The sequence below is a fragment of the Schistocerca piceifrons genome, chromosome 1, assembly GCF_021461385.2.
Source record: "Schistocerca piceifrons isolate TAMUIC-IGC-003096 chromosome 1, iqSchPice1.1, whole genome shotgun sequence".
NCBI classification, from domain to species: Eukaryota; Metazoa; Arthropoda; class Insecta; order Orthoptera; family Acrididae; genus Schistocerca; species Schistocerca piceifrons.
In genome coordinates this window covers 913110482-913131214 of record NC_060138.1, presented here as the reverse complement: position 1 = coordinate 913131214, position 20733 = coordinate 913110482, and the positions used below count along the sequence as shown (strand labels likewise).

Genomic DNA, 20733 nt, shown 5'->3' with positions numbered 1-20733 from the left:
TTCCTCATCCCTTCAAACCCAGAACCTCCCACAGAGGAACCCCAAAAGTGCCCCACTTGTGACGGGATACTTTCCGGGACTGGATCAGACTCTGAATGTGGCTGTCCAGCAGGGATACAACTTCCTCAAATCCTGCCCTGAAATGAGATCCATCCTTCATGAAATCCTCCCCACTCCACCAAGAGTGTCTTTCCGCCATCTACCTAACCTTCGTAACCTCTTAGTTCATCCCTATGAAATCCCCAAGCCACCTTCCCTGCCCTCTGGCTCCTACCCTTGTAACCGCCCCCGGTGTAAAACTTGTCCCATGCACCCTCCCACCACCACCTACTCCAGTCCTGTAACCCGGAAGGTGTACACGATCAAAGGCAGAGCCACGTGTGAAAGCACCCATGTGATTTACCAACTGACCTGCCTACACTGTGAAGCTTTCTATGTGGGAATGACCAGCAACAAACTGTCCATTCGCATGAATGGACACAGGCAGACAGTGTTTGTTGGTAATGAGGATCACCCTGTGGCTAAACATGCCTTGTTGCCCTGCCAGCACATCTTGGCACAGTGTTACACCGTCCGGGTTATCTGGATACTTCCCACTAACACCAACCTGTCAGAACTCCGGAGATGGGATCTTGCCCTTCAGTATATCCTCTCTTCTCGTTATCTGCCAGTCCTCAACCTCTGCTAATTTCAAGTTGCCGCCACTCATACCTCACCTGTCTTTCAACAAGATCTTTGCCTCTTTACTTCCGCCTCGACTGACATCTCTGCCCAAGCTCTTTGCCTTTACAAATGTCGCTTTGTGTCTGTGTATGTGTGGATGGATATGTGTGTGTGTGTGCGCGAGTGTATATCCGTCCTTTTTTCCCCCTACGGTAAGTCTTTCCGCTCCCGGGATTGGAATGACTCCTTACCCTCTCCCTTAAAACCCACATCCTTTCGTCTTTCCCTCTCCTTCCCTCTTTCCTGATGAAGCAACCGTTTGTTGCAAAAGCTTGAATTTTGTGTGTGTGTTTGTTTGTGTGTCTATCGACCTGCCAGCGCTTTTGTTTGGTAAGTATCATCATCATCATCTTTGTTTTTAGATATAATGTGCAATTGGATAGATTTGTTTGCTGCAGATACAATGAAACATTGTAAAGACTGTTATCTTCAATTGTACCTAAATGCCTTTATTGAAGATTTTTGTTACTGTGGTTAATAAATTAAAACTTTTAGTACAGGCCCATGAACCACAGACATTGCCAAGGTGATTTTACGTTCTCTGATTTCAGTGCTAAAAATTCCATAATTTTACATTTTGTCCCGGTAAGATTTACCTCAAGTTTGTGTTGTTACTTGATGTCTTGCTTGGTTTTGTCCCATTTTCTTCCTATTGACATTTGATATGACAGAACAGGTTATAAGTGGCACAAAAGACAGACAGTTCACACCCTGGGTAGTGCAGAGATAAGGGAATATTTTAGGCCATCGCGGGGAGGGGAGATGTGAGAGGGGAAATTCTGGCATAATATATGATCAGCATTATCAACGCAAATTGTAATGTTAGGTTCACTGTGCGGTTATGATACAACTACTGCTAGGTTGCAGCGGCAATGGAAAAACAAGACAGTCGACACCAGGTGTTGTGGACTGAGCCAGTACATCACAAAGGGGCCCAGCTACCAGCTTTTCTTATGCCACTTATAACTCACTCATCTTTTTGCATGTATTTCTGATGTACTGTATTCAGCAACAATGTGTGTCGTCAACCTTTTAAACTGAAACACTGAGTCTCGAAGAATTTGCTCAGTCTTAATCAAGGAAATGTCGGCCATTTCCTGCTAGTGAGCTCTTATTGGCTGGTGATGTTTGTTACCCAACAGCAGCACAGCCACCACACCACACTAACAAATGTGAAATGAGCTCGCATGCTGGATGTGTGGAGGGGGGAGTGGCTCTTCAGTGACAGAAGTGCAGGTAGGGCTGAAAGCATTTTGTGGGGTGCTGAAAATATGCTTTTCGTACAGATATGTGTTGTGGCAGAGATGTCACATGGAAATACAGCAAGGTTTTTGCAATTGCACAGTTGTATTGTCAACAATACAACTGCAACTACTACATACACTACTCACATGTGTGCTTTGCACCACACACTGCAGATTGTAAAGATTGGTAGCAGTGACAGAAGGCACGAAGTGAAACTGTAGCGCCTGGGCTTTCTTTTAAATTTACGTTTTACACAGTGTACAGAAATTCATTGAACAGACTTCTGATAAGCTTGTAATGTCAGCTATGGAAGTACTCATTTTTTCACATCTCTGTTTCGGAGTTTAAAATAACACTTTGTCAGGATGGATGATATGAAGTGCGGTGAGCATATGAAGTGTGGCTCGTAAGAAAAGTGTTAAACAGTAACAGCGATGGTGACAAATTTGTCATTAAGAAGATTCTGATATCTTTCACCATACTTCAGTTTTTTGTCACCTTAATCAATTTTTGCTGTTTTCTGGCCAAGTGCAAGGGGAAGATCTCTCTAAAACATGTAATTTGTGGTCATAGCATGTCAGAAAATTGCTCAATTACCATGTACCCAGATACCACTTTCAATTTTTTGACCAGTTTTTACTTGCCTGTTACACCTCTGTGACCTTTTTAAAACTGATGTTCATAACCATAAATTACAGTGAAACACTGCATTATACATTTAATTTCCTTCACTTGTACAGATTTTATACACTGTATTGGAGAGGATTATGATTTTTAAGCATGTATGCCAGTTACATATGTTTCTGCCCATATTGGTTTTAATATTTTCCTAGATTCTCCATTTTCCTCCATTTTATGTTTTTAAGTCTGTACCACATGAGAATAAAATGGGGTTTTTACAATAGCTATACTGTAGGTTGAACCACAATGGAGGGGTGTCTGTGGAGAGGCCAGACAAATATTTGGTTCCTGAAGAGGGGTAGCTGCCACTGCAGTAGTTTCAGGGGCAACTGTTTGCATAGTTGGGGATTTGGCCTTGCAACATCAACCAGTGAGGTCTTAACGCTGGTACTGTGAACAGCTGAAAACATATTTTTTTCAGAGTGCATGCAGCTTTAGTGTATCATTAAATGATGGCATCCTCCTGGGTAAAATATTCCGGAGGTAACGTAGTCCCCCATTGGGATCTCGAGACAGGAACTTCTCAGGAGGATGTTTTCATCAGGACAACAAAGCTGGAATTCTGCGGTTTGGAGTGTGGAATGTTAGGTCCGTTAATCGGGCAGGTAGGTTAGTAAAGATATGAAGGTAAGTTGGAGTTAGATGAAGTGGGACATAGTGAAGTTCAATGGCAGGAGGAACAGGACTTATGTTCAGGTGAATACAGAGTTAGAAATAAAAGTTCAAATAGGGGTAACGCATGAGTACATCTAATAATGAAAAAGAAAACAGGAATGTGGGTAAGCTATTATGAACAGCATAGTGAACACATATCATAGCCAGGATACAAACAAAGCTAATGCCCACCACAGTAGTAAAAGTTAAATGCCAACTAGCTCCGCAGGTGATGAAGAATTGAAACAATGTATGATGATGATATAAAAGAAGTTCTTTAGATAACTGAGGGAGAAAGATTTTAATTGTGATGGAGGACAGGAATTAGATAGCAGGAAGAGGAAGAGAAGGGATATAGTGACAGGATATGGATTGGGGGAAAATGAATGAAAGAAGAAGCCAGTAGGTAGAACTTTGCACAGATCATAATTTAAATGAACACTTGGCTTAAGAACAATGAAAAAAGGCTGTACACAAGGGAGAGACCTGGACACACGGAACGATTTCGTACTGATTATGTAATGGTGAGGCAGAGATTTTGGAATCAGATTTCAAACTATGACATTTCCAGGGGCAGGTGTGGACTCTGAACACAATTTGTTGGTTATGAAATGTAGGTTAAAACTGAAAAAAATTGCTAAAAGGCAGGAAATTTGAGAGATTGGACATGATTAAGTTGAAGGAAACAGAGGTTGAGGGTTTCAGAGGGAGCAATAGCCAATGACTGACTCAAACAAGGGAAAGGAATAAAATAGATGATAAATGAGTAACATTGAAAGATAAAATAGTGAAAGCAGCAGAGGATCAAATAGGTAAAAAGACAAGGTCTAATAGAAATTCTTCATTATCCCTGGGATTATTGGGTTTAACACACTGCATACAGCTCATGTAGATTTCAGTTTTTCCAAGTGTGATTGTCGTGGACAGGTCACGTAAATTTACAATTTTTGTTCTGCACACATTTTCTGAGATCTGTTGCTCGTGCCAGTAACTGTTTCAATTTAACCAAAGGTTATATCTGAAATGGAGGGTTAAGTGCAGTGAAAGACAGTATGAACTTAATTACTATTAAAAACAGTCTTGATCACGATTTTTTTTTTTTTAATAGTAATTATTTACAAGACATTGATCACTGCTGTTCCCATAATGCATTCGAAAGTAAGTATGAACTTAGTTTTATCAATCAGCACCGCGAAATAGTCAGTACTCTGGTCATTGCTTTGTGCAGTATGGCACGAAAATATTTGATGGAAAGCTAGATTCTTGCTGAACTGTTTACAGACAATTGTTTTGATGTGCCAAGCGATTCAGATGATGTTTATGTAGTGGACATGAAGAAGAAAAAAACACGGCTATAATCAACCAAAGTGAGATGATTGCGAACTGTTTTAGATGATGAAGCTTCTGACAGTGAAAGCTGGCTAAAGGACAAGATCATTATTTTAGAAACCTTTAGAGATATTCCAGATGTAAAAACCCTTTCCAGTGAGATCAATTGCATTATAATCACTGTAAAAAAATTTCTAGGTGATGAATTGCTCATCAGATGTCGACACGAAAAAATTTGTATTACGAACAAAACAGAAACTGTTATAAATAATCTCCCAAGTCTATCAAATTTTCGAATATCACAGCTGTTGAACTGAAATAATTTCTGGGTGTGATTATCTTGATGGAGCAAATAAAAAAAAATATTATTTGAAGAACTATTGGTCAACAGAGCCTGTAAATAGACAAACCAATTTTTGGCAAGCTAATGAGCAGAAATTGTTTTGAGCAATATGAAAATCATGGCATGTCAATAACAATTCCATACAGAGTGGTCAAGAAAACTCTGCATAATTGAAATAGTGCTAAAGTATCTCCTAGATAAGTTTCAGACCATATAAAAACCTGAATGGGAGATTTCTCTTAATGGAGCAATGATACTGTGGAGAAGGCAGCTTCATTTTAGGGCATATAATCCTGGAAAGCTTATCAGATATGGTTTGCATGTTCGTATGGTTTGCGAAAATATCTACAATCTAGAACTATACTCTAGGGAAGATAAAAAAAGCTTCACGACACTGTTATCTCTGTACTTTCACCTCACCTTGGCATGTGACACCATATTTATCAAGACAATTATTACAACAGTACAGCTATTGCCAAAACACTTCTAGAAAGGAAAACAAGAGTTTGTGGTACAATCAATAGAGGGCTCCCTCAGTGTCCACAACCAGAAGCCATATCTCTAAAGGCCTGGTAGAGAGGCGACAGTCATAACAATAATTCACAATGCATCCTTACGAAATGAAATGCGTGGACAGAGATGATCAATATCTTTCCTATTGTGGAATAATGTGGAAAACCAATAAATGGACAAAGGAAGTAGTTTGGTTTCTAATAGATTCTGCTTTGTTTAACACATACAAAACCCGCAGAAATCTAAATCCAGACACACACAAAATATACATAAAACCTTCCTAAAAGAAGTTGCAAGAGCCTGGACAAATGATCAACAAGTTAGCGCACCAACTGTGGAGGAAACTGAAGCAATCCGACCTACAAAACAAGCACATGCTAAGGATCCACCTGGTCGATTGTCAGGGAACATGTAAGAACATACTATTCGGACTGTTGTGGGAAGTGGAAAAATAAATTTCCAATACGGTCTTGCAGAGTTTGTGCAGTACATCATAAAAGAAGTGAAACAAGATACCACTGCCAGTTTTGTGAAGTATTGTTACAGAAAGGTGTGTGTTTCCAGAGGTAGCACACCCTTCAAGAATATTAGAACATCATACAAACATGTCTGCAGGTTTCATCAGCATCAGGCACTGGTAAGTGCAGCTACATTCAGATAAGGAAGACATGTTCATTTCTCATGCATCTTACAAAAATTGCCAGGAACTGCAACAATAACTGTAGCGTGGCAGCTGGTATACCATGTGTTGCTTAATGAACGGAGAAAATATAAAAATACAGCAAATGAAGTGTGTGAAATGGAATATGAATGTCTAAAAAATGAGAGACAGGAAATGCAAAATGACTTATCAGAAGTGGCTAGTAGATAAATGTAAGTATCTGGAAGCAGGTGTAACTAGGGGAAAGAGTTACCATCCACAGGAAAATTAAAGAGCCCTTTTGAAAAAAGAGAAACAGCAGTATGAATATCAAGAGCTCAGATGGAAAACCAGTACTAAGCAAAGAAGTGAAAGCTGAAAGATGGAAGGAGTACATAGAAGGGCTATACAAGGCAACTGCACTTGAAGGCACTATTATAGAAAGAGAAGATGTAGAAGAAAGTGAGATAAGAGACACATACTGTGAGGAGAATTTGGCAGAATACTGAAAGACCTAACTCAACAAGGCCCCCAGAATAGATGACATTCTTTCAGAACTAATAATTGCGCGAGAGACAGCCATAACAAAACCAATTCACCTGGTCTGGAAGATTTATGAATCAGACGAAGTGCCCCAGACTTCAGAAAAATGTAATAATTCCAAAGAAATAGGTGCCGACAGGCGTGACTCTTAATGAACTATAAATTCAGAACATCATTATTGCAAAATACTGCTACAAATTATTCACAGAAGAATGGAAAAATGGTAGAAGCTGACCTTAGGGAAGATCAGTCTGGGATTCAGAGAAATATTGGAACATTTGAAGCAGTATTGACACAACTCACCTTAGAAATAGGTTGATGAAAGACAAACCTTTGTCTATAAATTGTGTTGATTTGGAGAAAGCCTTTGACAATATTAACTGGGTACACTCCTTAAATTTCCGAAGATAGCAGGGGTAAAATACAAGGAGCAAGAAGAAAAAGTTAGTTTCTCTTGACACTTTTCTTTTGCATTTTTCTCGTGCACTATGAAGTTGTTGAACTGTTTGATATATCATTTTTCATATCCCTGCCCTGAAGAACCTTCCTGGCCCAGAATCTTATTTGGTTGTCCATATTAATTCATTGTTAGTTAAATTTTTTCAAACCATCCTCGCATTCAGCAGAACAACAAACCTCTGTTTCTCTGATATACAGTTTGTATGTCCACTGTACCTTGTGGTTATAGCTTCAGATAATTCTGTAAATTGTGATAAAGGTAATTCAGTTGCAAATAGATAAACAAAAGATGGAAACCTTTTGGAAAGGCTAGCTCAGAGTGAAGCAGTTTTCTCTGAAACTGCTGAAATTGGGAAGGGGGCTTTAAATTAGCCATGTTAAGTTCAGTAGCATTCTCGGCAGTAGGATATTAGATGGGGCCATTGATTATGGCTCATTATTATAACTACTATTCCATTTTTTAAGCAATGGAAGCTCCAGGTAGGAATATCAACAATGTAGGAAAAGATAGATTGCTACTTACCATAAAGAAGACACATCATGTGGCAGACAGGCATGACTGAAAGACACAGCCTCAGCCTTCATCAGTACACACACACACACACACACACGTACACACACACACACACACACACACACACACAAATGAAAGCAAGCACACCTCACGCGCACGTGACCGCCAACTCCGGCATCTCGGCCCAGAATGAAGCATCATGTGGGATGCAACCAGCAATCTGGAGAGGTTGTGGAAAGGGGAAGAGATAGTAGTGTAGGTGGGGAGAGAGATGAACACTGTCTGGTGGAGTGTGCAGGGACTAGACTCCAACAGGTGCAGTGTCAGGAGGTTGTGGGGCAGAGGGGTGGGAAAAATGAACAAAAAATGAGAGGAGTGGGGAAAGATGGGTGAATGCGTTGGCAGAGAGCTGCAAATAAACAGGGTGGGAGATGGGAATGGGGAGGAGATGATAGGATATAGGGGTGGAAACTGTTGGGTGGAGGATGTGGGGACAGCATGTTACCGTAGGTTGAAGCCAGAATAATCGCGGAGTGGAGAATGTGTTGTAAGGATAACTCCCATCTGTGCAGTTCAGAAAAGATGGTGGTGGAGGGAAGGGTCCAGATGGCTCTGGTAGTGAATCTGCCATTGAAATAAAGTGTTTTATGTTCAGCTGCATATCGTGCCACAGGGTGGTCTACTTTGCTCTTGGCCACAGTTTGGTGGTGACCACTTATCTCGGTGGACAGCTGGTTGATAGTCATACAAATAGAAAAAGCTGCTCATGGATTGCAGCAGAGTTGATAAACGACATGGCTGCTTTCACAGGTGGCATGGCCTCTGATGTGATGGCATAAACCTGCTACAGGACTGGAATAGGATGTGCTAGCTGGGTGGATTGGGCAGGTTTTGCATCTGGATCTTCCACAGGAATATGATCCTTGTGGCAAGTAGTTGGGATTGGGAGTGGCATAGGGATGGACTAGGATGTTGTGGAGGTTGTATTTTTTATTTGTGTTGAATTTAATCTAGGAATGATTTTAGAACTACCAAGTTTTGTTTCTGGGCAGTAGGAAATCTCGACCTCTGAGAACTGTTTTAATTCTTGAGTGTATGATAATGAAGAATGGAGAAGCATTTGTTACAGACTAAATTTATTTAAAAATAGCTAATGATTTAAATAGGAATTTACGTCAATGTTTTGTGTTCATTGAATATATAACTTTGGGGAAAATGTTCATTTGTTGTAAACTGAAATTGGCATCATGTGTTCCAAATTGGCAACCTAACAGTTAGAAAAGCATGAATTTATTTTCATAACTAACTCTCCACCCTCTTTTCTTGCCACATGTTGTTTAGGAATACGTTAATTACTAGCTACATTGTACTATTAATCATCTTACTGCTTTAACAAATCATTAAAGCAACTCATCTTTTCCTCCATGCAATTATCACTTTCCATATAAATCAGTTAGCCAACATTTTGCTCTGCTTAAAGTTTTGTAAAAGTTGTTTCAGACAGTGCAGACAGCCAAAATCAAACGGCAACTATTGGCGTTATATTTTAGGAGGATGTGCAGCTCTGCAGTATGATAATTATGATGATAAACTGTGCAAAAGGTCAAAAAGTCCCACTTTTATTTCTCAAGATAGGTATTACTAAGGAGGACCTGGCATCAGAAAAGAAAATATTTTATTGTATGGATTGTTTAAATAGGTTAGAGAATTTAAGAAGAGAAAGCATTGTTTTGAAATTAGATACAGCAAAAGTGACTGATGGATGGTGGCAGAATGAACAGGATTTGTTATCAGTCAAATATGAGATTACTAACTCAAAATCAAGAACAGATAATGCACAAGTAGGTCTAATAATACTGAATGGATCATTATAACCAAGATAAACACAAAGCCAATATTACAAATATGCCTATCGAATATGGTAAGAAAAGTTCTGGGAGATTGTAAAATTTTAGGAGTAATGGAGACCACTCACCAAATACTAGAAGCATTGAGTTGTCAACAGATGCACAAAAAGGAATGAAAGAAAACTTTCTAACTTTTGGACAAACCCTTCGAGCCAGAGAGAGGAAAAAAGGTGGGAAGCAGGAGATGGCATTGCGGAAGGGTAGGTGGTGGCTCGCAGGGAAGCAGCCTTTGTGTTGGATAGGAATGAGAGAGAAAGAGGCACCAGGTGTATCGGTTAAGAATGTAGAACATGGGCAATGGAGCCAGTGAGTTGTAGTGTACAATGAAAACTTCCTGGCAGGTTAAAACTGGGTTAAAACTGTGTGCCGGACTGAGACTCGAACTCGGTGGGGTTGTGGGGGAGTTTGGAGGAGAAATGAAGTACGTTGTTGCTTGATGATGTTTGAACTGTGATCCAGCTGGCGGGCGGTTCTTCGGATAGTGAAGTACATTTGAAATGGCCACTATTAGTGATAAGGGGTGCAAAAATGTTGTGGGACCACATTGGTTTGGGCTGGTGATGAGTGTGTGACAAAATGAATGGGAAATATGGGAGAGACAAAGCAGGTGTAAATTATGATACAGTTAAAGCATGTACAATATGAAGTGGAGACCAGAAGGGAGCCACTAGGCAATATGAACATGGTAAGGAAAGTTCTGATAGAATGCAAATAATTTAGGAATGAAGGAGGGGTTTGGGGTTGGTAGCTAACAGCTCAAAGGGAGGTAGCTAGTGTAAGGGATAGGGATGCAGGAGGGGGAGGTAGCAGGTGTGTACAGGAGAGTAATGTGACGAGCAGGATAGAGCCAATGGGTTGTGCACAATGACAATGATGTGAAGGCCTGGTTTGGAGGGGGTGACAGGATGGAATAGGGTTTGACTTCTTTGGTAGAGAATGTGGGTGCACCAGATTAGCAAAGATTGAGGCCAGAGGAAGATTATGGGAGTGAAGTATGTATTGCAAGGACAGCTACCATCTGTGTAGTTCAGAAGAGCTTGTGCTGGGGAGGGAAGCATCCAGATGGCAGGGGTTGTGAAGCAGCCATTGAAATTGAGCATCTTGTTTTTGGCCATTGTGGCACTGGCTGTTCATCCTATGGAACAGCTGGTTGGTGATCATAGCCACATAAAATGCAGCAGAACCCATGTAAACAACTGAATTTCCAGGTAGCCCTGCAGGTGATGGGGTAGAAGGAGCCTGTGACATGACAGGAGTAGGATGTGTTCAGTGAGTGACTAAGTAGGTCTTCATCTGAATTTTTCACAGGTATAAGACTGCTGTGGCAAGGAGTTGATGAACAGTAGCTACATTTTACAGCTGTCACACCTTCACACATGCCTAATCATCAGAACAGCCACCATGAACCAGCTGTAGTGGAATGCCTCCCTTATCACCCAATATAACCCTAGAATGGAGCAAATGAATCATGTCCTTCACCAGAGCTTTGACTATCTTATCACCATACCCAGAAATTAGAGACATTGTAATTGAGATTCTTTTCACCCCTCCTAAGGTGGTATTCCACCATCCACCCTACATGGACAGTATTGTGATCCATCCCTATGACACTTCCATTCCCAACCTTTTGCCACAGTCGTAATATCTCTTTGAAAGATCCAGTAGTCCCTGCATGGAGAGCGAAATGGGGAACTATTTTACCTCCAGAGTACTTTATGGAAGAGGATGCCCAAATCACCCACCCACCACATCACATCCTATTCCAGTCCTATCACAGGCTATCTTATCTCACACATGGTCCCCTTTGAGAGCAGCCATGTCATATACCAGCTCTATTGCAATTTCTGCATAGAGTTTTATTTGGTCATAACCACCAGCCAGCTGTTCACCAGAATGAATGGTCTCCAGCAAACTATGACCGACAACAGAGTTGACCACCCAGTGACAGAACATGCCACTGAGCACAACATGCTAAAGTTCAGTGGTTGATTCACGATCTGTGCCATTTGGATCCTTTCCCACCTCAGCACAGGCTTTTCTGCACTACACAAATGGAAATTATCCTCCCATAATCCTCATGCCTGCTGTTGCTGCTAACCCACTGCACGCACACTCTATACTCAACATTCTCTCATTCCTCTGTCCTGTCACCACCTCCCAATCCAAGTCTTCATGTCAGCATCTTTGTTCTCCACACAACTCGCCAGCTCTGGTGCTCGTGTCATATTCCTATCCTGAACACCTGCTGCCTCTCTCCAAGTCACCAGCTACACCTACCCAACCCCCTCCCTCCTACTTCCCATCTTTTCTCCTACTGCCCCCCCCCCCCCAACCTCCTTCCCCACACCAGAGTCAGTTACCCCATTCCACCTGCCAAATAGCAATCTCTGTATTATGTTTTCAGGTGGCATGTGCAGATATATATATCATTTAGCTTATTAAAGGGTGTGCCCAGAAGGTAGAAAATCTTCATTCTTCTACTCGATGACTACTCAATGCTTCTGCTATTTGGTGAGGAGTCTCCTTCACTCCCAAATTATTTATGTATACACAGTTCATAAATACTTGCTCCAGAGATGTTGAGATTGAAAAAATGTATAAGGAAATAACAAAAATTATTCAGCATATTTGACTGTGATGAGAGATTGAAGTTTGTTGATACTAATAAGAAGAGAAGCAGGCACTGCTATTATGACCCATAGGACATGCAGATATTTAAAAATTGGTCTAACTGTGTCGGGGAAACAAATCTGAGACTACTTTCCCAATAACAAAGCACACTAGGTGCCAGATTAGCAGAAAGCAAATGAGCACTTGTCAGGCGTCTGAGAGTGCTACCTTGCCAAATCACCTGTACACAACAGTCTAATGCAGAACAAACAACTGTGAGCTAGCCATGCATAATAGCTTGGCAATGCTGATAAGTGAACAATCCTCCAACTTGAAGAGGACTAACAGTGTTCATTTTTCTCTCCCGAACAACTGCCATACCTTATTTATTTTTCTACCAGGCAAGCAAAGTTAGTTTGTACAGAAGTTTTAAGTGCAGTGTCAGTTGGTTATTATTCAGATATCAGATAGCTGATGATGATGGGGTCTGGCACTACAGTGCAGCAGTAACACTGGTGTGTGTGTGTGTGTGTGTGTGTGTGTGTGTGTGTGTGTGTGTGTGTGTGTGTGTGTGTGTGTGAGGGGAGGGGGATGAGGTCTTTTTTGATTGAAGGTATGAGTATGGAAGCAAATTTGCTGTCTTCTTGGCTGATAATTTATCCCAGTTTACTTAGCAAGAACAAGTTTCTTATTTTAGTACTGTGTATCTTAAAATTTGACTATTCTTAATGTGTAGTGGATGGTATGACGAGAGTATTAAATGGACTAATGTGCTGCGTTAGCAATCTTGCTTTCTGCCCCATACCCTGCCATCATCCCCATTTCCCCTATTACACCCTCTCTTCCCTTTTTATTCACCCCTCAAATGTGTCCCATGAAAATCTTATTGATAGAAACTTTTTCACTGAACTTATAAGATATGCAAGCTGTGTTTATTAATTTGTAATTAAGTCATGAATCCATAATTTTCTCACAAACTTATTGTGTTCTTAAAGGTGTAAAGGTCTTGTCCTGCTTGAAACATACACAAGTGCTGATGATAGTGAACTACACAGAATTCTCCCTCAGTTCCTGACCATCATAAAAGAAGTCACGGGCAATCCTAATTTTTCCATGTTCAATCTCTCCCTACGTGAAGAATGGGATACTACGAAGAAATTCTGTCACTCATTGCAAGGTTAGTACATAGCAGCTGTGTAAGTGTATTATCTTTAAGTATTTCTAATGTGTTAAACATTTCTTGAAAGACATTTACAGTACTGCATGTTGTATATGTACTATCATTTTGTTTGGGGATGAAATCTCTCTCTCTCTCTCTCTCTCTCTCTCTCTCTCTCTGACTTACTCTCCCCATTTCCACAACCTCATCAGTTTTTCCTTTTATCCCTCTTCCTTTCTTTTCAACCATCCTGTCAGGAGGAGGATGAGCCACTGGCTCTGAAAGCTTGCATATTTCTGTAACATTTATGTGTGTTTTCATATCGCTTCTTGGTGAGCAGCTTTATTTATCTATCCAATTGCAGAAGTTAGTGTAACTGATTCAGTATTGTGGTGTACGATAATGAGAAACCCATTGCTACTTACCTCAATTCCTTTTGTACATGTCAGTAAGGTTTCTGTGTAACAACCAGTACAACATTTATTAGCTGTGAATTAAAGTAAAAATTCACAAAACCTGAATGTACTATGTTGGGGCAAGCTGTCAGACTAGATTGTGGAAGAGCAATACAAAGAAACCTGTGTGTCCTTGCTAAAGAAATTAGCTGCCCAGCAATTATCAGCCCTTAGAGCAATCAGATGCTGATATCCAGAAGAGGGCAGCCAGGTTCCAGAAGCATGTAACGAGGAGGATGGTGCTTCTAACCGTCTCCTGTGAAAGCAATATATGCTGCAGATAGAAGGAAAGAGAGAGGGGGGGGGGGGGGGGGGGGGGGAGCAGTGGTGGCAGGCAGCAAGTGAGCTGCCACAAGCATCATCTGTCATGAGTTCCCATGCATCAATACTGTCAGTGGTGGATTTATTGGTGCTATGTAGGCGAGATACAAGAGCTGTGATCAATTTTTTTTATCTGGAACTTAGGGTATCATTAACCCATCATCAGCCAACAATTTGCAAGTGTATGCTGGCCCACTGTTCCTCCCCTGGCTGCATTTTCTTCACCATGACCCTCCCTCCCTATCCTCACTCTCTTCCAGCTGCCCCCTTCTTCCCCTCTCTCCTTCCCCACTGTCCCCTCCTTCCCCTCTCTGTGTTCTGATTTATGTCGACCCAGCTTACTTGTAATTTTGTTCCTCCTGCCTGTTCTCTTTCATCCTTTTTGGTGCTTAGGTCCTCACTTGAGGTTTGACCTCCACTTTTAAATTTTCTATTTTTAGTGTGAGCCATTTGGGGAAGAATTCCCTCCCTAGCATCCACGGCATGGATTCCTCTCCCCCTTTCCTTCTCCTCTTCCTTCCCTGCCATAGCCACCTCCATCCTGCTTGGTCACTGGCATATGTGGCCAATCCGTGTGGTGGGGCTTTTACGAGCCCATCTGGTTGAGCCCCCTGATAACACAGGGTTCACCAAACTGATACCTGTCCCCATGTATATCAAGGAGTGGTTGCTTATCTTCCTGGAGCATTGGAACTCCCAGCAATGTATACAGTGCCAGGCGGCCCTTGCTGTGCCTGGGCGGCACCCATGGAGAGAGCCCCTGATCAGAGTGGGTGGTATCAGGGCGGATGCTAGGCGCATGAAGCATATCAAGCTGCAAAAATCTGACCGTTCTGAAATGACAGTCTCTATGGATGGTAAAGGATAGTTGACTGCTGCTCTGTATTACCCAGCAGCCTTTCCCTGACTGCTGCTCTGTATTACCCAGCAGCCTTTCCTTCCCTGACTGCTGCTTTGTATTACCCAGCAGCCTTTCCTTCCCTGGCTACACCCTGGGGGGAGGGCCAGGCTGACCCTGACCACTTTGGTTTGAAACACTTTCTCCGCTACGTCGTCTGTACTAGGATAGTCTGTGACACATTCACTGCCACAAAGCCATTGTTTTTTTGTGGAGAATATCTAGGACAAGTTTGGCGAAGTGGAGTCTCTCAGTAAGATGCAGTCGGGCTCCCTGTTGATCAAAGCTTATTTTATCACCCTCTCTGCAGCTGTTCATGCTTGTGATGGTCTTCACAATGCCCCAGTATCTATTACCCCTCACTAGTCTTTGAATATGGTCCAGGGAGTCATATTTCATAGGGACCTCATACTGCAAACTGAAGAGGAACTTCTAGCTAATCTGGAGTGACATGGCATTCATTTTGTTCAATGTGTCCAGGACAGGAGGGCCGTAAAGACAACCACACTAATACTGGTGCCTTCATTCTGGCTTTCAAAGGAGATATCTGTAGCACATAACCTTGACCTTCTCTGGGAGGATATGATTTGAGGCTGTATGTCCCACCACCCATGAGTTGCTTTCAGTGCTTGTATTTTGGGCATATGTCTTCACGCTGTACGGCAGACCCTCTGTGTGGTGACTGTGGACACCCACTTCATGAGGGAAGCCCCTGTGTTCCATCACCTGTGTGTGTCAATTGTCATGACAGTCACTCTCCATGCTCTCCAGATTGCCCAGCTCAAAAGAGAGAAAAGAAGATCCAAGAGTACAAGCATTTGGATCATCTGTCTTTTGCTGAGGCTCACTAAAAATGACAGATTACATTCTTTTCTCCTCCTACCTCTTCTTTACACCAGCCCCATCCCCTCTCCCACCCCTGCAGTTTCATATCGTCCCCTCCAGAGTCCCCTCCCCAACTGAAGAAGTGCCTCCCTTCTTCAGCACCTGCTGGATGGTGCTCTCCTCCCCCCCCCCTGCCCCCCCCCCCCCCCCCCCTCCCCAGTGTGTCTCAGGCCAGAAGCCTGCCATCACAACCTGGTCACAAGATGCAAACTGTGCTCCCCAAGGTCGCTCACACTCTTTTGGTTCTGGATTTTGAAGAAGCCTATTCTCCCTTTGTGCCCTGCCATCCTCCGCCTCTGTAAGAGGGAGAGGGAGAAGTCCCGGAATAAGACCTCCTGGTGCCCTTTGAAGTGCCACCTCCCCACTTGCAACCTGAGCCTGACGTCTTATTTATGGATGTCACCCCATTCTTATCGGCTATGACCACTGGCAGTGACATAACCTCCCCTCGGCTTCTCTATGTCTAACATGGACTCTCACCACACATTAATCCAGTGGAATTGCAACGGATACAATCACCACCTACTGGAAATACAATGCCTTGTTTCCTCATATTCTGTGTTCTGTCTAGCTCTTCAAGAAATGCATTTCCACGAGGACCACACTCCAACATTTCGTGGTTATGGGGCATTCTGTCAGAACTATGGTGGCCTCGGGATAACATCTGGAGGGATCTGCTTATTGGTTCATGCCTATGTCATTAGTGACTGGATCCCCCTTTGCATCAGCCTGAAAGCAATAGTGGTTAGAGAGCAAATGACTCCAGTAATAACCATTCGAAATGTCTATTCCCTCCAGGTAGATCACTTCCTTATGTTGAACTGTCTACCTTAATACAGCAACTCCCATCCTGTAACTCATCCTTGCGACTTCAGTGCACACCACCCTTTGTGGGGAAGTGCCACTTCAGCGGGTATGGCTCTTCTAATTGATTTGTTACAGACTTTGATTTGTCTCTCCTCAGTGACAGTTCCCCACACACTTAAGTGCCTCTCATGGCACCTTTACTGCTATTGATCTCATGATCTCCTCTCTTGCTCTCATGGCTTCCCTACATTGGTCACCCCATGATGACCTTCATGACATGACAACTTTCCGTTGAGTCTGTCATTCCCCTGCCGCCACCAGGCAGACAGGCCCCCACATTGCACATTCCACAGGGCCAATTGGCACTCTTAAATATCTGCTGTGCACTTCGACACCACTCTCTTGAATTGCGTTCTGATGTCCCCTATCTGCAGGTTCCCCTCGTCATCAGCCAGTACAGTGGTGGACCAAGGACATAGCAGTCACTGTCCAGGACCACTGACGGGCGCTGCAGCAATTTAAATGGCACCCTTCACAGACCAAACATCTTGCTTTTAAGCATCTCCATGCTAAGGCTTGCTTCCTTATTAAGCAGAGTAATAAAGAATACTGGGAGTGCTATGTTTTCTCCCTTGGGGCGTAAGCCTCATCATCACAGGTTTGGTCAAAGCTCCGTAGCCTTCTGGGCTACCAGCAACAGTCAAATGTCCAGGGTCTTATCCTCCAAGGTATTATGTGTACCGATCAATTGGTTCTCGCAGAACACCTGTTTGCAACAGCATCTGTATCCTCTTCCTATCCCCATCATAAAGGCTGAGAACAACCCGACATCTCTCGACAGCTGCCGCCAAATTAGCCTGACAGATGTACTTTGTAAACTGCTTGAGAGGATGTTTAGCTTCTGATTATGTTGGGTGCTCAAATCTCGGGGCCTTTGTCCCTGTATCAGTGTGGCTTCCGGGAAGGACGATCTCAAACTGACCATTTACTCAGATTGGAAACAGCAATCAGACGGGCTTTTACTACTCATCACCTTGTCACAGTCTTCTTTGACCTACGTAAGGCATTTGATATGGCTTGGCACCATCACATTTTAGTTACCTTCCATGACTGGGGCGCCTTCGCGGCCCCCTTTCGATTTTTATCCACAAGTTTTTATGTCACTGGATCTTCCGGGTTTGAGTTGGCACTTCACTCAGTGCCCCTTGGATTCAGGAGAATGGCATTCCACAGGATTCAGTGTCAAGTGACATGGGCTTGTAGCCTCTGTTGGGCCTGTGGTTACCCTGTCATTGAACATCAATGATTTTTGCATCTGCTGCAGCTCCCACTTGCCAGCATGTGCTGAGGACCGGCTCCAAGGCGCCACCTGATGGGCCTTTATGTGGGTCATCTCCCTTGGCTTCCAGTTTTATGCATTTTTGTCGTCAACCCACTGTACACCCCGATGCGGAAAATGTATTAAGCCAACCACTTCCTCTATGTTGTAACACAATCCTGTTTCCTGGGCCTTAATTTTGATAAAAAGCTGACTTGGCTGCCCCATATTCACAACCTAAAAGCTACATGCATGTGGAAACTTAATGCTGTCCGCTTCCTGGCCCCCACATCTGTTGGTGAGAGCACTCTTCTCCCTCTTGAGAATGCTCTGGTCTTGTCCAGACTAGATTATGGTAGTCAGGTTTATGGCTCAGCAGCTCCATCAATACTGCAAATACTTGACCCTATTCACCATTGTGGGGTGCATCTGGCTTTCGGTGCCCTTCGTCTAGTCCCGGTGACAGTCTCCTCGCAGAAGCTACAAATATGATAGAGCCAACTCTGGTTTCTTATGCAATCGCCATTTGCTGATTCCATGACCATCCCATGTACCCTGTCCTCTTCACAAATAAGGGATGTCTCCCTCCTGATAGCTGCACGCGGGTGGGATTGGATTGCCGGTTGGAATGCGTTTATGCCCCCCCTCCCCGGATGGTGCCTAGACCACGGATTAGGACCGACATATTCCAGGCCTTCCAGTATCTTGTACATTCCATCCTTGCAGAGTTTCATGGTGCTGCCACTTCTACACTAATGGTTCTAAGATGGTAGATAAAGTGGGATACACTTTCACATCTCCTACTGGCTTAGAATATCATTTATTGCTGGGATCATGTAGTGTGTTCACAGTAGAGCTCCCATCCATTAACAGGGCCCTCCATTTTGTTATTCAGGCCTCCCTTCACAGTGTTTGACTCAGTGAGCAAGCCTGCAGGCAATTGAACAATGGTACTCTCATCACCCTCTAGTCTCTGCTGTCCATGACCACCTCTCTGCCTTTGGCCGTGCCACCTGCTCAGTTGTCTTTCTCTGGGTCTTAAGTCATGTGGATATCCCATGGAATGAACTGGCGGATGGTTGGACTAAAAAGCATCTACTTACCCCTATTTCCTTTGATGCTACCAGCTGCAGATATTCACTACATGTTGATGCTTTCCCCTTTTTGTGTATGGATATAACTTTTGGTCATATTATCCAAACAAGCATTCCCAAGTATGGAGCTGTTATTGTTAGTACAATATAAATTTAATGAGTTGAGTAGGTTTAGAAACATTTCCGAGTAGGGCTCATCTGAGTCTGACAACTCTGTTGAAATCACCACACATTGCAACATTTGTTCTGAGTTTTTAAATTTTTCTCATTTTGTTAAAACATCTCAAAAAATAATTTATCGCCATCTGAAAATCTACACAACTTAACAATTATGATATTCTGGTCAATCATTCTTGTACAAATAAATACTTCATTTAATTTAGAGGAGTATGAGTCACAGGTGGCTAGGCTGTATAGAAGGGGCTTCTTGGCATGGAAAATGGGTGGCAGAGACCAGTTTAGTTATGGCATGTTCCATAGATCATTTTCACAATTATTTTATGGATGTGATTTGGAACAAGTCGGATTACAAAATTTATATACACTCACATGAATAGTGCTAATATGAATATTACTGAAAATTTTAGTTCTACACTTGCAACTACATTTAGAGGTACAATTCCCCCTCATGCCGCCGCCACCACCACCACCACCACCACCACCAAAGTGAAGTGTTGATGATAGTTGGTAGGATTGATATGGATGGAGGTATTGATGCAGCCATCATTGAGGTGGAAATCAATATTGAGGAAGGTGTCTTGTGTGTCAGCATTGAGGAAGGTGGCTTGTGTGCATGCATTCGTGGGAGGGTGGTGCACGCACACACACACGTGCTGCTCATAAAGTAACTCAATGAGTCTTAAGATCGATGGCTTTAAAGTAAATGTTTTGTAATGCAATATCCTCTTATCCTAAATAGTAACACTTACATATTTTCTAATTAAAATTGATTAAAACATGCAAGGGATGCATAACATTAAGAGTCAATGTTTATTTCAGGTACTGTTGATGAAGCAACTGGAGACATACAAAAAAATGGTCAGAAAGAGCCTCAGCTAGTAAATGGAGTGTAAGAAAATATTTATATTGCTACTTTCAAATGCATATAGAAGATGGCATTGAAATTAATCTCATTTTACAAAGTGTAAAAGTTGTACTTTTCTGTGAAAATAGTAAGTAAGTTTCCTTTGTTCTTGTTAGTTGAAATGGCAAGAGCATTGCTAAAACACACTAAATTTATTTTACAATAGTGTGTTTAGCTGTAAATAAATAAATTTCTTACTGCAGTTAAATTTTGGCTACATTAACTTTATATTGAAATTATATTAATCACTGAAAGCTCATTTTAAGAGAAGGTAATGAAAAAGTTTCATTTGCACTGAACTTCTACTTGGGGGGGGGGGGGGCAGGGGGGGGCAGTGAAGAGGAAAATAGAAAGAGAAACATAAGGGGAGAAATTGAGAAGAAATTAAAAATATTTTTTGTGGAAGTGTCTAAACACATACAAGAAGAAAACAGATTAAGAGACACACAATGAAAGGTCACTATTTTCAAGTGGCTGTATGATGTCACATGTGTGTGGGTGTATGTGCGCGCGCGCACACACACACACACACACACACACACACACGTTTT

General features: G+C 42.4%; 1 protein-coding gene across 2 annotated transcripts in view; it reads left to right on the top strand.

The window, feature by feature from the left end:
• LOC124717044 (TRPL translocation defect protein 14) overlaps window positions 1–20428 on the top strand; it is a 166747-nt gene extending 146319 nt beyond the window's left edge. Inside the window, exons 11-12 of one of the 2 annotated variants that reach the window (XM_047243710.1) lie at window positions 13157–13338; window positions 20098–20428. In XM_047243710.1, coding sequence (XP_047099666.1) covers window positions 13157–13338; window positions 20098–20171 — 256 coding nt within the window. In that variant the 3' untranslated portion in view covers window positions 20172–20428. The remainder of the gene's footprint in view (window positions 1–13156; window positions 13339–20097) is intronic. The other variant, XM_047243720.1, reaches the window with a different exon arrangement.
• Window positions 20429–20733: the final 305 nt, after the last annotated feature.